A 20,878-nucleotide genomic window follows, 5' to 3' on the forward strand; every position below is an offset into this window, starting at 1 on the left:
TATGCAAATTAATATAAAAATAACTCAAAATTAAAATAAAATTGTTTATTTTTGGTTGTGTGTTTCCCCTTTTCCTATTTACTCTGTGTTAAAATGACCTTGTTTAACACTGTTTCATTTAGCACTTTGTCATCTAGCAACATACCCTTCGCATTAAGCGGGGTCTTACCATATTATATTCACTTAATTAATGCAACAACGATATAGTGCAAAATAGACACTCTATATAATTACTGCTACAGATAGCATATAGCACTTGCCTACATGCAATCAAAAGTGTTACCCTGTGAAAAACCTATAAGTATTTAATTTTTTCTTTTCTGAATGGGTTTCCAACTCAGGTTTTTTAATTTTTGAACAGTACTTTCTTAATTCTATTAAGTTCCCTCCAGTAGCTGAGTACATAAAACCACCAAACTCTGGTAGTTAGTTAGTTGTGGGTTCTCGGGAGTGGAGTTTTCCAGGTTTTCTTCACTTAAATAGGATCCAGCTTCCCATAAAAGATTTCTTGGGATGCATCCCCTGGCAGATCACTCAAGTGTTGTGTTGCTGTAACCAAATAAACCAAACTTCCGTATTTACTCGCATATAAGACGAGGTTTTTATTAATTTTTTATTGCTCCAAAACCATGGGCGCGAATGAAGGATTCTTTGCACTTTTGCAATAATTTTTGTAAACCTTATGTTTATATTTTTTACCAGATGCTCACCATCTGATGTTTAAAAACAAAAGTATTTTATCTGGGTCATTTCAATCATTCTTGTGTATTGTCAGGAGTAAAGATGAATAGCAAATGGAAAAGCAAAGCTTTTGAATTGAATTCAAGATTGAAATTCCAAAATCACACAGGAGCATGATATAAGTTTTAATCCATTTGCACATGAAAACAGATGATTATTCAGAAATCAGAATTCAAAGAAACTCATAAGTGTAATCGACGGAGTGGATTCAACTGTTAAGAATTGGCAAAGAAGGTTCTTGTTTAGCAATACATTAACATTACATCGGTGTAGTTTATTCTTCAACTTATTCTACTTCCAGTACGTATTTATTATATATTACATTAACAAATTATGTTGTCGATTTTATAAGATTTTTCCTTAAAGTTTAAAATGCCAGTAATTTTTGCGGGACAATGTGTGCATTTATGTGCATTTGACATTTTATTTGTGAATAAACAAAATAAAATTAAATTGTATTAATAAATCTAATTATCTTTATTTTGATCTTTNAATTTTAACATAAGCATATTTATTATTTTAGGGACTTGACGGAAAAGATGATGGAAGTTGGAAAGAAACCGAACAAGAAGGAAATTTTCATAGAAATGATGATATGTTTGAAGAAGAAAGGTAATTGCTTCTTGAAAATGTTATAATCAACAGTTATTTGATAAATATGAAATAAATTTCTCTGAATAAATATTTGTTTTTTTTTGCAAGTTATATATTACCTGAAATTTGAACATCAAATCCTCAAATCAATAAAATTTAAATTCTGTTTATATTTCAATAAAAATATTTTTATATTTATATATTAGTTAAGAAATATGTTGATTGAGTTGTTTATGAGACAAGAAAATACACAATAAAATATACAGAATTAAAATGGGTCAAGAAAATGGTTTTAAAAATTATAGGTTGGCAATCAACATGTTAACAATGTGTCAGAAATTAAAAAGTTTAGTTTGGATATTTTTTTAAATATCTTAGTGATAGTCTTCAAATATAAATAATGAAAAACAAGATGGAAAATATGAAATGTGATTCATTTAAGTAAATCAAACATCACAAAGCCTGATATGTATATAGAAACATAACCAAACAATTGCCTTAAATAATTGGGCTATAACTTTACTAATTTAATGATTAATACTAAGTAATTTGCTACTAGAGATAGATATTAGGTGCATCTCTTAACTAAATTAATAATTATAACTTTAATACTTTATTAAATAATTTAGAATCATCTGGAAGGAAAGAACTGACCAGGAGCAGGGCTTGAACCTGCAACCACTGGTTGCCGTGCATTGTGCTTGCCAGATGCACCACCCAGGCCCAGAGCTCACCTTCGCTTTTAAATGTATTTAAATTTAGATATAACTTTATACAATTGATCAGGGTGCCAGCTTGAGATGACTTCTATACCCACAGTCTAAGTACAACTCCACAATGGCACTCAGCCAGCTGTTTTACTCGATAAGGTGTGTATATATTTTTATAGAAATGAATATATATATATATATATCAATATATATACATATCAAGTAAAATGTTAGCTGGCTAAGTGATGTTGTGGAGTTGTACTTAGGTCGTGGGCATAGAAGTTGTCCCAGCCAGTGCACTGATCAACCACGTAAGCTTATATTTAAATTTAAATGCACCTGGTTGTGAAAGCTAGCTCTGGGCCTGGGTGGTGCATCTGGCAAGTGCACATCACAGCAAGCAGAGGTTGCGGGTTCAAGCCCTGCCCCAGGTCAGTTCTTTCCTTCTAGATGATTCTAAATTATTTAATAAATTATTAAAATTATAATTATTAATTTAGTTAAGAGATAGTGCCTAACATCTACCTCTAGTAGCAAATTACTTAGTATTAATCAATAAGAGATAGTATTAAACCTCCCAGAGATGGTTTAGTAACTCTTCTTTACATCTCTGGGATCTGAATGCCCACCCATGTGTTTGCCATGTATGGTGTCCCGTATGCTGTGAAGGAGGATTCTGGTAGTTGAGGGGCAATATAACATTCCCAACACACTGCTTTGGTCTCTGCTTTGGATAAACAGGAGGCTCAAATCAGACTCCATTTGAGTCACTCGGCTGGTCGTTGAGTTCATTGGACCTCAGCTCTGAGTCAACTGATCGATGCAGACTGGGTGGACATGTCCCTGCTTGACAACCTTGTCATGTCAAACAAGATATGCTCTTCTTGACTGCATTGTTGAGGGTAAAGCTTCTGGGAAACCCTTGTGTGACGGTCTATGGGAATCTCCCATGTGACGGCATTCCCTTGTTGGGCCCTGTGGTGGGTGGAGTCACTGGGAGCTGAATAATAATTTTCTCAATATGGATTCTAAAAATACAAAGTGTCCATGCACAAACAAATCACCTTCAGTCAAAGCCAGCATTTCCAGTTCCGCAGCCTAATTGATAGTGCATGCAACTGGAGAAAAACCATTATCAAACTGCTCTTCTGATTCAAAAACTATTTGAATCAACTATTGGACACCCAAAGAAGGTTCAAAACTTAAGATATGGAGACCTTTTAATTGAAGTTACCTCAACTCAGCAATCTGTGAAGCTTTTGGCAATAAAAACTTTGGGAAATAGTGATATTACTGTCTCACCACATAGGAGTTTAAACTCATCACTTGGTGTGATATCTGAAATAGATCTGATATCTGAAGATGAATCATATTCAAATTGGACTGTCAGATTAAGATGTCACTGTCATTCAATGCATCTCCATTCATTGAGATGGCAAGTTGATACCAATAAAACATCTTATACTCACCTTTAATAAACTGACATTGTCACCTTCTGTTTCTGCAGAATACCTACATTATCCAGTTTGCCCATATGTTCCAAATCCACCATGGTGCTTCAAATGCCAGCATTTTGGACATTCAAAAGCATCTTGTCATGGTAAAAGTGTACGTGTACACTGTGGAAATGAAGATCATGAAAATACTGACTGTACTGCTACTCCAAACTGTGTGAACTGCAAAGGTGCCCATCATATCTACTCCCCAAAGTTCCCAACATGGCAACGAGAGAAATAGATTCAATGGGTGAAAACTACAAAGAATTTACCTTATGCAGAGGCATATCATATGGTTACATTAAATGAACCAATGAAACATATGTTGCAGTTCTGAAATCCACAAAAACATGTGGAGTTCAAACTGATACAGTCAACCCCCTATAACACTGTTGATAATTCCATTTTATATGAATTCCATGTTGTATGAGTCACTTAGATTTTACAAATACGTGTGCCAGGCTGTGAATGGCTCATGTATTTGTAAAATCTAAATGATTCGTACAACATGGAATTCATATAAAACGGAATTATCAACAGTTTTATAGGGGGTTGACTGTATTTCAGTTCACCCAAATGAATCTCTCACTCCTGTTCAAAGCCCGTATAAGGATGCTTATGAACCTCCACTATCACTCAGGAGAGAACAGTTGTCTCTCTTCTATTGCCTTAAACTGAAATCCCAGACTAAACCTTCAATTTATTCTACAGTATCAGATATCCAGCTGAAAAATTATTTGCAACCCACCCATTTAGTGTCCCTACATTTGACATAAGAATGGAGAGAGTAAGCAGCACGATTAAACTGGACAGAAGCAACATTCCACAGCTCGAGGTTGATAGTATATCACCTTGGTCAACTTCTGTGATAAAAGTAAGCTTAAAGCACTTTCCTAAGGAATCCACTCCAGACTGTGTGTATAGACAGCACTTTGCAGAAATCTAACACAGTCACAGGAATTTAATTCCTATTTACACTGATGGATCTAAATCGGATAACTACATTGGCTCAGTCTTCGTCTGCCAGTATGAAATTGGGGCAGGATAAATATCACCAAATTCTTCCATCTTCACTACAGAGCTACAGACAAGTATCCACTTAGCCTTAAAGTATATAAATAGCAAAGATCATTGTTGCTCATGATTTACAATGACTGTTAGTGCACTTCAGGCTTTCATCTCATCTGAACCTAGTTCTCACTGCATAGTGATTAAAATTCATAAATTTATTTGCCATCTTTCAGCATGCATTTCTCTATAAAATTTTGTTGGGTCCCAGGCCATGTAGATATAAGAGGGAATGAACAAGCTGAATCATCTGCAAAGTCAACAACTTCTTTACAGCATGCAATGCCTATTAAAGGACTTGAAGCTAGTAATTAAAAAACAAATAGCAAAGAGATGTCAAAACATGTGGAACACACAAGTCCACAATAAACTACACAAGATCAAATGTCTGGTAGAAAATTGGACACATAATAAGGTTTATGAAAGGAGATCTGAACTAATCCTTACCCACCTGAGGATTGGACATACTTGACTGACTCATCAATACTTTTTGAAGGGTGATGACCAACCAGTATGCCACTATTGCAACTGTACTGTAAGTGTTAAACACATACTGTGTGAATGCCCTGAATTTGAGGGTGCTGGTACAAGTCATTTTGGAAATGGAAGCTTGTTGAGAATTTTGAGCCACATCTTGACAAACTACTGAACTTTTTGAAAGTCATTAATTGTTACAAAGAGATTTGATTAATTATTTATTTATTGTAGTATAGATCCTGGAAATTTTTGTCATTGTTGTTCTGATAGTTAAATCATTACATTTTATACATATATTTATTTATTCCATGTACAAACTATACTATGTGTCATGGCGCAGTGTACCCTTTATGGCTCTTGTGCCAATAAACCCTAATAAATCAACCAACCATATCTCATCATAACTTAAATTTTTAGCACCAATCTTGCACAAGTCTTTTTCATTTTTAGTTCTTTGTCTGTATTCTCCAACATTGATTTTTTGACATGTTAATTTCTCTGCAATCATTCTGACACTGAAATGTCTATCAGTGTGCACAAGGGTCCATTCTTTCTGAATATTTTCAGATGTCCACAATGCTCATTGTCTCTGATATTCTCTCTGCCCTCCTTGAAGTGTCTCTATCATTTGAATGCTTTCAATTTTGACATTATCTCATTCACACATGCATGTTTTATTATTTTGTAGGATTATTTGCATGCTTTGTCTAGTTTCATACAGAATTTCAGATTGATTTGATGTTTCAGAAGTCACTCAGTTTTTCTGCCAATGTGTTGCTGTACTTTCAAACTTGATAAAGTGTCACTTCTCACTAGATGCTATAGAATTATTAAAAAACATATGGCAAAGATGTGAGGTTCATAACAGTAGAATAACAAGTACAAAATTATTTCGTTTTTGAGGTAAAAAATCAGTTCAAAAACTTTTGGAAAATACCTTAAAAATATATTGTATTTAAACACTTTGCAACTTAGGGTGTTTTTCAACTTACATAAAAATCATCTGAGAAAATTAGCTGCATAAGTTGAAGACTATAAAAGTTTTAGGTTTGAGTTTTGTTTATATTTTTGAAAAACATATACTATTTACTAAATTATGCGGTGAACAGACTAAATAATGTGCACACACACACACACACATGCACGCACGCATGCACACGCACGCAGGTGTGTATGTGTAATATATGTTAATGTATTAAAATGTAGTGTATAATTGTAATATTTTAAAAATAGGTATCCACCAATTCATGATTATTTTGATCAACAAGGATTTACACAGTCATCAGATAAAGCCTCACTGCTATCTGAGACTAATTATGGCTTAAGAAACCAGAGAGATTTTACTGAAGATATAAATTTCAGGTAAATGAAATGTGAATTTTTATTTTATATTTAAATAAAAACTAAAAATATAATTTGCAACCTGGCATTATGATAATGTCACAATAAATAATTGCTCGTTATTATTGTCATTTATTAATAAAATTAAGATTATTGAATATGTATATATGAAATTGATTTCTGTTTTTTATTTTGAATAACACCAAAATAGATATTTTATGTAAAGTCATAGTTATAAAGCCATTTAAGTTGTAATTGTTTTGAAAATGTTTCCTTGTTTATTCAAAATTTTAGGTTTATTGTCATACATAACAGTAAATTATAAAACAAATAGCAGATGAATTTTGGCTCAAGTGGATTCATGATTTTATATATATATATAAAATGAAATTGACAAAATTTTCTTACAGTCTGAAAAGTACAGTACATTTTAAAAAAGGATTTATTAAGTTTGTAGAAGAAACTTGTAATATTTTTCAAAGTAAAATAGACCCTTGAATAATTTTGAAACAATCTGTTTTACTTACAATCGTCAATCTTACATTTTTTCAATAGTTAAATTTCAATAATAATAACTGAAATTGAAGTAAGTTGTTACAAATCAAAATTGGCCTGAACTATTCTTAATAGAAATGTACTCGATGTTACATTTCACATGCAAAACTTATTGATAATGCATAATTTTATTTCATTATATAATATACAGTAACTTCAGTTTACCAAGTTTTTTAAAAATTTTATATTATAAATGTATGCGTTACGGAACCATTACAAAGAAGTATATTGGGTTGCGTGAGCAAAAAATTTTAGAAATGATGGTACAGATGATAACCTGATAACCTAAACAGGTCCCTATATTGTTCATTATTCAAGGACTGTGGGAGGATAATCAATGGCTCTAGGCATTGCCAAAAGAACACTCCCCAGATCATGATACTGCCACCACCAGCTTCTGTAATCCTAACTATGCAACCAAGGAATGCGGCTTCATGGTGTTTATGTCAGATTTGGACCTGGCCATCAACATGATTCAGCATGAAATGGACCTCCTTTCACTTGTCCCAGGTCCAACGGTGTCTTTCCCTTGCCCATGCAAGACATTGTTTGCAATGATTTGTGCATTTGACAGGCTAGCATGGCTATTGAACTTCAGTCAATGCAAGGTATGTTGCATGGTCATTGTCAAAACACATTTGCCTTGTTCACTAATGTACTGGTGGGTAAGCTGTTCCTCTGTGGCATTTCTTTGTTCAGATACCAGTCTTGATACAGCAGCAGCCATGTATAATTGATCCTAAACATGACCTCTGGGATCAATCACACATGGCTGGCTACTGTGTGATCTGATGGATGTTTGTGCATAATTCATATACTTGTGGTATACCCTGGACATCACGGAAATACTAGCACCAACCCTCCATGCCCCAATGATCTGTTTGTGCTCAAGTTACCTCATTTACCTATGACCAGCAAGTATTGCTTTCTGCTATACAAATCACAGGCCAACATGTCTCAACTGCAGCAAATTACAGTTGAGACATGGCAATTAAGGAAATCCCTGTACCATTTCCAAGATGATGATGGCATGGTGTTCCTAATCCAGTTCAGTGTATATACAGTATATATAAAGTGAGTGTGTATGTGTATATAAACAAATTATTTCTAACATTATGATATTAATATATTTTATATATATGTTATGGCTAAAGCTTATGAATTGGATAAAGCTAGGATTAACTGGTTAATGCTAACTTTATCCAAGTCACAAGGTGTATAAAGCTGTAATTATCCAAAAATGAATGAATGAAGCATGAACAAAACTTAAAATTCAGGCTTTGTTCATGAAATGTGGATAGAGCTGAATATAGATGTTATGTTTTTTGGGCCTGAACTTACTGTTTTTTAGTCAACATGCAGAAAAACAGAGAAATGCTACCAGGTTTGGCAATTTATTGCTATGTTATCAATACAAGCCAATTGGCAGTAAAGCAGCAATTTTTTCAATCTGGTAATTTTTTATGCCTATGATAAACTTCTCAAAAAATTTGTAAACTACATTATATTAATAAATACAATTGAAGACAAATACATCATAGGTGTCTTAAAAATTCTTACAAAGACACACACTCATTGGAAAATATACTGCAATACTACCTTTATTTGAGACATTAATATAAAAACAGATAATGTCAACTTTATCTGCATTTTTATAGATAAAGATATATTATTATATACATATATAATTTTATTATTTAGATAAAGTCAGAATTAATAGATTGCTACTTGCTTTAACTTACAAACTTGCAGGGTGAAGTTAGCATTAGCCAATTAATCCTAGTTTTATCTGATTCATGGGCTTTAGCTGTAACATATATATATAGGTACAAAATATACAGTGTGTAGTATTGGAGCCATGTTAAAAATTTTGGTATTATTTATAAATGGCAAAACTTACCAAATTTATTAATAATAAACTTTGTTAGTCATTTTACTATTTTTAAAATATTTATTTTTACTTTTAATTCTAAATATAAAATAAAATTTTATAAAACAGATTCGAAGATGAAAGAGTTTTCTTTTTTGATGAATCTTACTCTGATCAAAATTCAGAACAGAGAGGAAAATTTTGTGACATTAGTGGAAATTCCAAATCGAAACCAATAGAAATAGATTATGGACATAAACCAGCAGCATTAGTAGTTGGTGAAAATTTCTTGACGAAGTTTGGAACCTGCATTTTAAATTTGAGTGACACTGGTTTTAAACAAGGTAAATTATTGATATATATATATATATATTTTTGTATATTTTGTCTTTTTTCAGTGACTTTTATAATCAATAAATTAAAGAAAATATTGGTTTGAAAGTACAGGACTTCTTTTTATAACAATGGTGTAAACTTTGTTGAAACAAAGTTTGCATAATACAATACGTTTTAAATTTTGTTTGGGAAATAGCCACATTAGATTCTACGCTGTTGAACTTGTACTCATTTGAGTCTATTATTAATTGTGATTTTAAAGCATACAGTTAATTACTTTTAAGGATTTTATAAGGTTATTTTGGTCTTATTTGTTTATAAATTTTTTCAATATATATTACTTAATTTTATTTATAAGAACCATATTAGAATAATTTCTTTGTTGTGAATTAATTACCTGCCTTAAATTACACCTAATGAAAGAAAATAAAGCTTAAAAGAAACTTTTTATATAATCGTTATTATTATGATAATGGTGGCATCAGGGGCAGCTTTTGGCTGTTTAACATGGGAGTGTTGAGTAACAGTAGGGTAAATAGAACTGTTATTAGAAGAGAACTGAGTTATAACACTCAAATTTACATTCACTTCTGTGTTACTGTGATATTAATGTATACAGGTCATGGAGTACTCTGCACCTCTGCTCTGACTCAGTAATTAATTCATACAATGTGGCCATACTGCGTGCAGTAACACTGCTAAATAGACCAGTGCAATATCATCTCAAACATTTCATCAAATTGTGAGATGTTGGGGCTGAATGAGTGGGACTGTTCTCTGTTTGGGGGTTTGGGAGATGGCATTGCACTGTTTAACAGTGCTGTCACAGGAGGGTGTGATTTGTGTTTAAGAATTTCCCGTGACTTGTGTCTAGTATGAAGCCTTCTGTACTGTGATGTATGTGATTTCGTGAAGTCATAATGTGTCAATAGTTTTATTAAAAATTTATAAAAAGTTTTTTTATAAAGTATTTTATAAATGTTAGTCAAAAGTTAATTTTTATGTATATAAGAAAAGCTAACTAAAGAGGGGCCAATAGGTCCAAAATGCTTTTTAGCATAGGTATACATCTAAACAAATATAGATTAAATTAAATTTAAAAAGGCAGATGGTATATTTCACAATATAAAAAATACTTAGAAGAAAACTAAAATGTCTTCAAGCATCCATCCTAATCATCAGGAACAAACAGTCTTCACTTCANTGAGATTGTCACAATGTTCTCAATTTTTTTAGTGGTAATCTTGCCTCTATACATCATACTTTTCCTGTTAGCAATAGAGTTGTGCCAGTCATCGATCTAACTTTGTTTGAGGGAAGTTTTGAATCAAAGTAATGTGACATCCTTTCTAAACCTGAAGTTCCTATATAGTTAATCTCGGCCTCCTGTCCCTAAGCTTTTTACATCTGGTCTCATCTCTCATGTATCTAACTCCTTTCTCAAGATTGAGGAAGGATAGACAGACAGACATACAGACGGACAACAGTTGAAATTTATAGGTGTACAATTTTTTTAAATTGCAGTTCAATAATTTTTCTATAAATGTGATATTTATGAGAACATACTTCCCACATGATTTATACAATCTGTTGCAAAAATATAAACACTTCATTATAACATAAAATACTTAATTAATTAATACCCAGCTAGATGCTTCTTAACCTATGTGAAAACACGTTATCTTCCCAAAATCCAAAATACGAGATTATAGGCTTGCACAAAATATGATTTAAGTGGTTTTTCAGAGTGCCGAGTTTAAATATTTGGTCCATTTTTCACCAAATTTGATTTGTTGTCAGATGACCATTTGATATTTGGCTGTGAATGGAACAGTTTCTTAAAGGTAACATTTGTAGTTATATAAATCAAACACTGTAATATAATGGGTTAAAAATATGAAAAAATCTAATAATCTTAATGTTTTTTGTTATTTTTTACCCGAGCAACGCTGGGCTCATCTGCTAGTTTTCTAATAAATGGACAGTCTAAAGATTTTTAGAATAGGTTTTATTGGACAAGTGAGAAGCAATTACATATTAAAAAGGTGTCATAAAACATATATGAATGAAGAGTGTGTATCATAAATACATCCTCCCTCATTTTGAGGGAACAAAGCCAGAAGTGATTAGCGACAAGATATCAGCGGTCATATGACTTTAAGGCAGTACTGCACGTATTTTTATACTGTATATCTCATTAAAGAGCATTCAGAAATTTTGGAGCACATCTTTTCAGCTAGGTCTCTTACTGTATTTCTAGAAGGAAGTAAAAGTAACTGTGACTGATAAATATACTGTGTTTATTGATTAATCAATATAAGAGTAAAACTGATGATATAAGAATGGTAATATGTGTAAGTATAGTAAAATTATGTAATCATAAATTTTAATAGTTTCAAATGATAAGTTACATAGAACTCTTAAGCCATGAAAGAGTGGAGAGAATTGAATGCCATTAACAACCCCATGGATGATCTTGTTACTTTGGATAAGGGAACATGATGCATTAATCTTGAGGGTGCTCTCTTAAATTGATTTGACTGTAATAAATAAATCATGTTAACGTGACATTTGGAAATATAAATGGAGTCAAATCTTTAATAAAAAGTAAAATACATCACAAATGGATACGAGTTTAATTTTGCTTGCCATGTCCAATCACCAGGAACAACTATTTCCATTGCAGAGACAACCTTTCTTTAGAGGCTATGTCTCTGCACAAATATGCAAAACAGTTTAAAATGTCCGCAGGTGACAATCCCAACACAATCCCTTGTATCCATTTGTGATGTATTTTACTTCTTATTAAATTGTAATTCTGCAGCCCTTTTCTACAAAGGAGTCAAATCTGTTTTTTTAAGGTATAAAAATGATTGAATAAATCGTTTAGCAATATCTGAAGGGTGTGGATTGCGTACATTGGAGAAGAACTCTAAACAATGATCCTATATCTAATTAACTTTCCAGTAATTTCCCTCTTTATCTAATAATTCTTAGGGAACTGTTTAGAAACTGACTGTTGATATTATTATGTTATTCTTTATAGCAAATATGAATAAGTGATCAGCTCTCAAACTTTGTCATTGGATATTATTAAAATTAACATTTTTTTTTAATTTAATTTTTTCCAGCTTACATTATTTGATTAAATAAAACAAGTGACATAGATTTTAAAAATTTGTAATTTAGTGGCCATTTATTGATGATGCTATCTTAAATATTTCATTTCCCTTGTTTTAAACATTACTACATCAGTTTTTTCCCTTATTTCATAATTATATCTACAATGAACTGCTAATGTAAATTAAATGAAAGAAACAAAGAAAAAACAGAATATCTCAGATGACTATATCTTCCAAACTGAATACTGGTATCATATTTTCAATTATCACCTTGGTGATGCAGGTTATATTGTGACACAAGTTATGTGAAGGTTTTATTTCAATTTTAGAAATTTTTTGCAGTTATATGCCAGAAGGATGGATATATGCTTCTATAGATTGTACACAGGAAATTACAGTAGCACATTTGTTGAAAAATATATCTTACAGTTAGTACAGGATAGTACTTAAAAAAACGGTACAATAATATGGAAAAAACTTTTTATTTAATCAAAGTACATGTAAGAAAGTTATTTTTGGTTAGGTTTTAAAAATGATGTTGTCCAAATGTTGGCCTTTATGGGCGATGCACATTTGGAGCCATTCCTTGAAGTTTTCTTCAACTCTCAACAGCATATCTGGAGGAATTTTTGCGATTTCCTCATGAATGGCCTCCTTGAGTTCTTGTAGGGTTCAAGGGCGATGTTTAAAAACCTCTGCCTTGAGATACCCGAATAAGAAAAAGTCATGGACTCAAATCAGGAGCGAGGGGGCCATTCAACGGCTTCTTGTAAAGAGATTAGTCGACCTGGAATCATCCGGGGGCATGTTTTTGAGCAGAACATGTTGGAGACTGCTCTATCGATGCTCTGAGTGCGCCGATGTTTGCAGGTGTCCTCATGGATCTGGGATGCCCAACTGGCTTTTTAGGATTTGTAGATCCTGTTGTCCTTAAATTTTGGACCCATTTCAAAATTGTTCTCCGATCAGGAACACTTTTCTTTTGCATTTAAACGAAAACACGTGTGAAATGCCCTGTGTCACAGTCACAGATTCAGTGTTTTTGATAAAAGCCTCCATGACCTGGCCTCGTTGTTCACCCAATCACAGCATGTTGACTGCTGACAACTTTCTCATTTGCACCACCTAGTGGGACAACATCATTTTTAAAACTTAACCAAAAAAAACCTTTAATTCATCTCATAAATGTGGAACTCCATTATTCCCCACCCTGTATAATGTGCAGTTGTTAGCATATACATACAACCTTTACATACAATGAATGATCACTACGTTAGGAACTTCTGTCTAATAACGGGTTGGTCCACCTTTCTAAGTATCACAACTTGCAAACATTGGGGCATGGACTTTACCATATACCAAAATCCTCTGTTCTTAATCCATGACTGTTCTGGATCCATGCCTGCCTCAACAATTCTGTCAGTTGGTTCATATTTATTGGAAGAGTGGGTGAAACCTCACCACACATTTCAGCATATTCCAAACATAATCTATCAGGTTGCAGGATGGTGAGTTTGGGGCTAAGGTAGGGTATGGAATTCATTGTCATGTTCCTCCAACCATTTCTGAGTGAGCCTCCCCTAGTGACACAGTGTGTTATTGTGTTGAAACATGGCATTGTTATCAGGAAACATAGCCTGGAGATATGGTACAGATCAGCATTTCTCAAACTATATGTCATGACCCAATATTGGGTTACATTAAAATTTTAATGGGTCATGAAATATTTTACCTTCTGCAGAAATACTTGTAATACCTGTATTATTGAAATATTTTCTAAGAATTAAGAACAACAGATGCATCTGTTAAATACAGAAAACTTTTAATAACTTTTCTTATAATTATTATTGTCATTTAGTAATAAAATAAAGACTATTGAATATGTATATATGAAATTGATTTCTGTTTTTTATTTTGAATAACACCAAAATAGATATTTTATGTAAAGTCATAGTTATAAAGCCATTTAAGTTGTAATTGTTTTGAAAATGTTTCCTTGTTTATTCAAAATTTTAGGTTTATTGTCATACATANAATTTATTCACAATTGGTATTTATTTTTATGTTATGATGTTTACAGTGCTTAATTAATTATGAAATATAAGATATCATTATAAATTTTTGAGTTTAGTACTGTAAATTCCTTTGAATGACCCATAGAGTATCTGTGTTTAAAAAGCTAATTTGAAAACACATGAGGGTTATGTAATGATTTTGATTATCTGCTGATTTTTATTTGCAATTATGAATGTGTCCAACAAGTTTTCTTATGTCTAAAGTTGCCAAGTAAATCTTTAAAAACATGAAAAATCCATTACCTACTACAAACATATTTATCTGCCATCATGATTTTTTTTTCTGAAACCATTGAAGATGATGTATATATGCCTTATCTTTAGTATTTCTCCTTCTCCATTTTCTGTATGTTAATCCATCATTTGATATTAGACATTCAACTTGTATCTTGAAAGATTATATTTAATGTTTGTTGTAACTAACTTAATAGGACAATCACAACAGTCTTTTTCAATACAAATAATAAACAATACAAATAATTCATGTCCAAACAATATCATCAAATAATTCACTTCCAAACAATACAAATAATCATGATAATAAATAGTTACTTTGGTTTTATGTTATAAATTCTTTTAACACATAAAGGATATCAGATATTTTAAATGTTATTTAGCTTCTTTTTAAAATGTTTAACATTAGCTTGAGTTTTAATTTCAGATAGCAGATTAATCTAAAATTTTTCAATATTGTATACAACAGATGTTTGATTAATTAATAGTGAAACAATATAGAAAAATTTCTCTCTTGTCTACAAGAACACATGATTGAGTAACAACATTCATTAATATTAATACTTACTGCCACTTAACAGAGCATTGGATAAGGAAGTTGTTCGCTTAAGAGAACATCTTGCCATGTTTCCAATTTTCTCTCCTATGTTTTACATTAGCAGGACTCCTGTTAACAGAGCACGAACAGTCTGTTTAAATGAGCACAGTATTTTTAGAGCAAAATTTTGCATAAGGGAGCACTACTCTTAAAGATTTAAGGGACTGTAATCTTACTGTACATGGGCACATGGTGACAGACCTCTCTACTCTACTATTTTGGTATTTGTTGAGATTTTGTGAAGCCATCCATTAGTTAATCTATATATATATAAATGAGAATGTTTGGATGTTTGTTTGCTATACACGCCTAGGCCGTTTGACCAATTGCTATGAAACTCGGCAATTACATTTATATACTACTAACTTAGATAATGTCAAACATCACACTCCAAAATATCTATTGGATTTCTGAAAATCAATTAATTTCTATCTTCATTTGATTTGCTGGTTTACACATAGTACCATCTATTGGCAAAAAATTTAACAAAATAATAAACTAAATATAATTTTTATTAAAAAAGTATATAACTTTAAAATGTATATACAGTAAGACACTGCTTAACACTGATTTGATATAATGCGGTCTGCTTGAAGCCTAAAAAAGCTCAAAATTTATGCTGATTCAAATTATCATGGCATTTCATTGATTTATATATAATATGATTATTTCCAAACACAAACCAATTGGCAAAAGGTGGCAATTCATCGTAATGCTATATTTTCCTTAAATCTATGTTTGTTTTGTGCAATTTTGGAAATAATATAACATCATGGATGCCATAGGCAATATTGACTTTACTTGGCAAGAATTAAGTGATGAATACATGAACGGAGTGTGGGAAAAGTTATGGCTGGAGGTATCAAGAATTCTCAACAAGAAGAGCCTATCATTGACCAAATTGTCAACCTAATCAATACAGCAGGACTAGGAGATGTAGACGAGCAGGATAGTGAGGAGTTACTGCAGGTTTCTGGTGAGAGCCTTACCAATGATGACCTTCAAGAACTGGCAGAACAAAGAATTCATGTAGAACTGGAAAATAGTGATTCTGAAAAAGAAGAACTCAAAGAAATTCTTTCAGATTTCTTTAGTAAAAGTTTGGTAATGATAACTGAAATCGTTGATCAAATTGTAGCGAATGATCCAGATTTTGAAAAGAGTGCAAAAGCAAGAAGAGGCGTTTTGGATGTGATCTCCTTCTACCAACATTTGCTTAAGGAAAGAAAAAGAAAGCAACAAATGAAACCACATGACTTTATTGCAAAAAACAAGAATTTCAGAAAAGCCAGGACCTTTGTCACAAAAACTAAACTTTACATTTCTGTGTGCATATGTTTGTGTGTTATTTAACATATATTATTATGCAAATTAATATAAAAATAACTCAAAATTAAAATAAAATTGTTTATTTTTGGTTGTGTGTTTCCCCTTTTCCTATTTACTCTGTGTTAAAATGACCTTGTTTAACACTGTTTCATTTAGCACTTTGTCATCTAGCAACATACCCTTCGCATTAAGCGGGGTCTTACCATATTATATTCACTTAATTAATGCAACAACGATATAGTGCAAAATAGACACTCTATATAATTACTGCTACAGATAGCATATAGCACTTGCCTACATGCAATCAAAAGTGTTACCCTGTGAAAAACCTATAAGTATTTAATTTTTTCTTTTCTGAATGGGTTTCCAACTCAGGTTTTTTAATTTTTGAACAGTACTTTCTTAATTCTATTAAGTTCCCTCCAGTAGCTGAGTACATAAAACCACCAAACTCTGGTAGTTAGTTAGTTGTGGGTTCTCGGGAGTGGAGTTTTCCAGGTTTTCTTCACTTAAATAGGATCCAGCTTCCCATAAAAGATTTCTTGGGATGCATCCCCTGGCAGATCACTCAAGTGTTGTGTTGCTGTAACCAAATAAACCAAACTTCCGTATTTACTCGCATATAAGACGAGGTTTTTATTAATTTTTTATTGCTCCAAAACCATGGGCGCGAATGAAGGATTCTTTGCACTTTTGCAATAATTTTTGTAAACCTTATGTTTATATTTTTTACCAGATGCTCACCATCTGATGTTTAAAAACAAAAGTATTTTATCTGGGTCATTTCAATCATTCTTGTGTATTGTCAGGAGTAAAGATGAATAGCAAATGGAAAAGCAAAGCTTTTGAATTGAATTCAAGATTGAAATTCCAAAATCACACAGGAGCATGATATAAGTTTTAATCCATTTGCACATGAAAACAGATGATTATTCAGAAATCAGAATTCAAAGAAACTCATAAGTGTAATCGACGGAGTGGATTCAACTGTTAAGAATTGGCAAAGAAGGTTCTTGTTTAGCAATACATTAACATTACATCGGTGTAGTTTATTCTTCAACTTATTCTACTTCCAGTACGTATTTATTATATATTACATTAACAAATTATGTTGTCGATTTTATAAGATTTTTCCTTAAAGTTTAAAATGCCAGTAATTTTTGCGGGACAATGTGTGCATTTATGTGCATTTGACATTTTATTTGTGAATAAACAAAATAAAATTAAATTGTATTAATAAATCTAATTATCTTTATTTTGATCTTTAAAGTCACACCTCAAGATCGTCTTATAAGCAAGTAAATACAGTAATTCTAACAAGCAATTATTTATTGTGAGATTGTCACAATGCTGGGCTGCGACTTTTTGTCACAATGTTCTCAATTTTTTTAGTGGTAATCTTGCCTCTATACATCATACTTTTCCTGTTAGCAATAGAGTTGTGCCAGTCATCGATCTAACTTTGTTTGAGGGAAGTTTTGAATCAAAGTAATGTGACATCCTTTCTAAACCTGAAGTTCCTATATAGTTAATCTCGGCCTCCTGTCCCTAAGCTTTTTACATCTGGTCTCATCTCTCATGTATCTAACTCCTTTCTCAAGATTGAGGAAGGATAGACAGACAGACATACAGACGGACAACAGTTGAAATTTATAGGTGTACAATTTTTTTAAATTGCAGTTCAATAATTTTTCTATAAATGTGATATTTATGAGAACATACTTCCCACATGATTTATACAATCTGTTGCAAAAATATAAACACTTCATTATAACATAAAATACTTAATTAATTAATACCCAGCTAGATGCTTCTTAACCTATGTGAAAACACGTTATCTTCCCAAAATCCAAAATACGAGATTATAGGCTTGCACAAAATATGATTTAAGTGGTTTTTCAGAGTGCCGAGTTTAAATATTTGGTCCATTTTTCACCAAATTTGATTTGTTGTCAGATGACCATTTGATATTTGGCTGTGAATGGAACAGTTTCTTAAAGGTAACATTTGTAGTTATATAAATCAAACACTGTAATATAATGGGTTAAAAATATGAAAAAATCTAATAATCTTAATGTTTTTTGTTATTTTTTACCCGAGCAACGCTGGGCTCATCTGCTAGTTTTCTAATAAATGGACAGTCTAAAGATTTTTAGAATAGGTTTTATTGGACAAGTGAGAAGCAATTACATATTAAAAAGGTGTCATAAAACATATATGAATGAAGAGTGTGTATCATAAATACATCCTCCCTCATTTTGAGGGAACAAAGCCAGAAGTGATTAGCGACAAGATATCAGCGGTCATATGACTTTAAGGCAGTACTGCACGTATTTTTATACTGTATATCTCATTAAAGAGCATTCAGAAATTTTGGAGCACATCTTTTCAGCTAGGTCTCTTACTGTATTTCTAGAAGGAAGTAAAAGTAACTGTGACTGATAAATATACTGTGTTTATTGATTAATCAATATAAGAGTAAAACTGATGATATAAGAATGGTAATATGTGTAAGTATAGTAAAATTATGTAATCATAAATTTTAATAGTTTCAAATGATAAGTTACATAGAACTCTTAAGCCATGAAAGAGTGGAGAGAATTGAATGCCATTAACAACCCCATGGATGATCTTGTTACTTTGGATAAGGGAACATGATGCATTAATCTTGAGGGTGCTCTCTTAAATTGATTTGACTGTAATAAATAAATCATGTTAACGTGACATTTGGAAATATAAATGGAGTCAAATCTTTAATAAAAAGTAAAATACATCACAAATGGATACGAGTTTAATTTTGCTTGCCATGTCCAATCACCAGGAACAACTATTTCCATTGCAGAGACAACCTTTCTTTAGAGGCTATGTCTCTGCACAAATATGCAAAACAGTTTAAAATGTCCGCAGGTGACAATCCCAACACAATCCCTTGTATCCATTTGTGATGTATTTTACTTCTTATTAAATTGTAATTCTGCAGCCCTTTTCTACAAAGGAGTCAAATCTGTTTTTTTAAGGTATAAAAATGATTGAATAAATCGTTTAGCAATATCTGAAGGGTGTGGATTGCGTACATTGGAGAAGAACTCTAAACAATGATCCTATATCTAATTAACTTTCCAGTAATTTCCCTCTTTATCTAATAATTCTTAGGGAACTGTTTAGAAACTGACTGTTGATATTATTATGTTATTCTTTATAGCAAATATGAATAAGTGATCAGCTCTCAAACTTTGTCATTGGATATTATTAAAATTAACATTTTTTTTTAATTTAATTTTTTCCAGCTTACATTATTTGATTAAATAAAACAAGTGACATAGATTTTAAAAATTTGTAATTTAGTGGCCATTTATTGATGATGCTATCTTAAATATTTCATTTCCCTTGTTTTAAACATTACTACATCAGTTTTTTCCCTTATTTCATAATTATATCTACAATGAACTGCTAATGTAAATTAAATGAAAGAAACAAAGAAAAAACAGAATATCTCAGATGACTATATCTTCCAAACTGAATACTGGTATCATATTTTCAATTATCACCTTGGTGATGCAGGTTATATTGTGACACAAGTTATGTGAAGGTTTTATTTCAATTTTAGAAATTTTTTGCAGTTATATGCCAGAAGGATGGATATATGCTTCTATAGATTGTACACAGGAAATTACAGTAGCACATTTGTTGAAAAATATATCTTACAGTTAGTACAGGATAGTACTTAAAAAAACGGTACAATAATATGGAAAAAACTTTTTATTTAATCAAAGTACATGTAAGAAAGTTATTTTTGGTTAGGTTTTAAAAATGATGTTGTCCAAATGTTGGCCTTTATGGGCGATGCACATTTGGAGCCATTCCTTGAAGTTTTCTTCAACTCTCAACAGCATATCTGGAGGAATTTTTGCGATTTCCTCATGAATGGCCTCCTTGAGTTCTTGTAGGGTTCAAGGGCGATGTTTAAAAACCTCTGCCTTGAGATACCCGAATAAGAAAAAGTCATGGACTCAAATCAGGAGCGAGGGGGCCATTCAACGGCTTCTTGTAAAGAGATTAGTCGACCTGGAATCATCCGGGGGCATGTTTTTGAGCAGAACATGTTGGAGACTGCTCTATCGATGCTCTGAGTGCGCCGATGTTTGCAGGTGTCCTCATGGATCTGGGATGCCCAACTGGCTTTTTAGGATTTGTAGATCCTGTTGTCCTTAAATTTTGGACCCATTTCAAAATTGTTCTCCGATCAGGAACACTTTTCTTTTGCATTTAAACGAAAACACGTGTGAAATGCCCTGTGTCACAGTCACAGATTCAGTGTTTTTGATAAAAGCC

At 32.0% G+C, this 20,878-nt stretch overlaps 1 protein-coding gene and 1 long non-coding RNA gene across 2 annotated transcripts in view; both read left to right on the forward strand.

The window, feature by feature from the left end:
* LOC111629818 overlaps positions 1-20,878 on the forward strand; it is a 110,601-nt gene that overhangs the window by 25,634 nt on the left and 64,089 nt on the right. The window contains exons 7-9 of the mRNA XM_023373726.1: positions 1,265-1,353; positions 6,320-6,448; positions 8,982-9,196. Of these exons, the coding sequence (XP_023229494.1) occupies positions 1,265-1,353; positions 6,320-6,448; positions 8,982-9,196 (433 nt within the window). The remainder of the gene's footprint in view (positions 1-1,264; positions 1,354-6,319; positions 6,449-8,981; positions 9,197-20,878) is intronic.
* LOC111629816 lies at positions 1,264-6,449 on the forward strand. The gene is made up of 2 exons (XR_002757404.1): positions 1,264-1,353; positions 6,320-6,449. It is a non-coding gene; the product is annotated as an uncharacterized LOC111629816 (long non-coding RNA).

The sequence above is a fragment of the Centruroides sculpturatus genome, unplaced genomic scaffold (assembly GCF_000671375.1).
Source record: "Centruroides sculpturatus isolate CEXI.00-Female unplaced genomic scaffold, Cexi_2.0 scaffold600, whole genome shotgun sequence".
Taxonomy (NCBI): Eukaryota; Metazoa; Arthropoda; class Arachnida; order Scorpiones; family Buthidae; genus Centruroides; species Centruroides sculpturatus.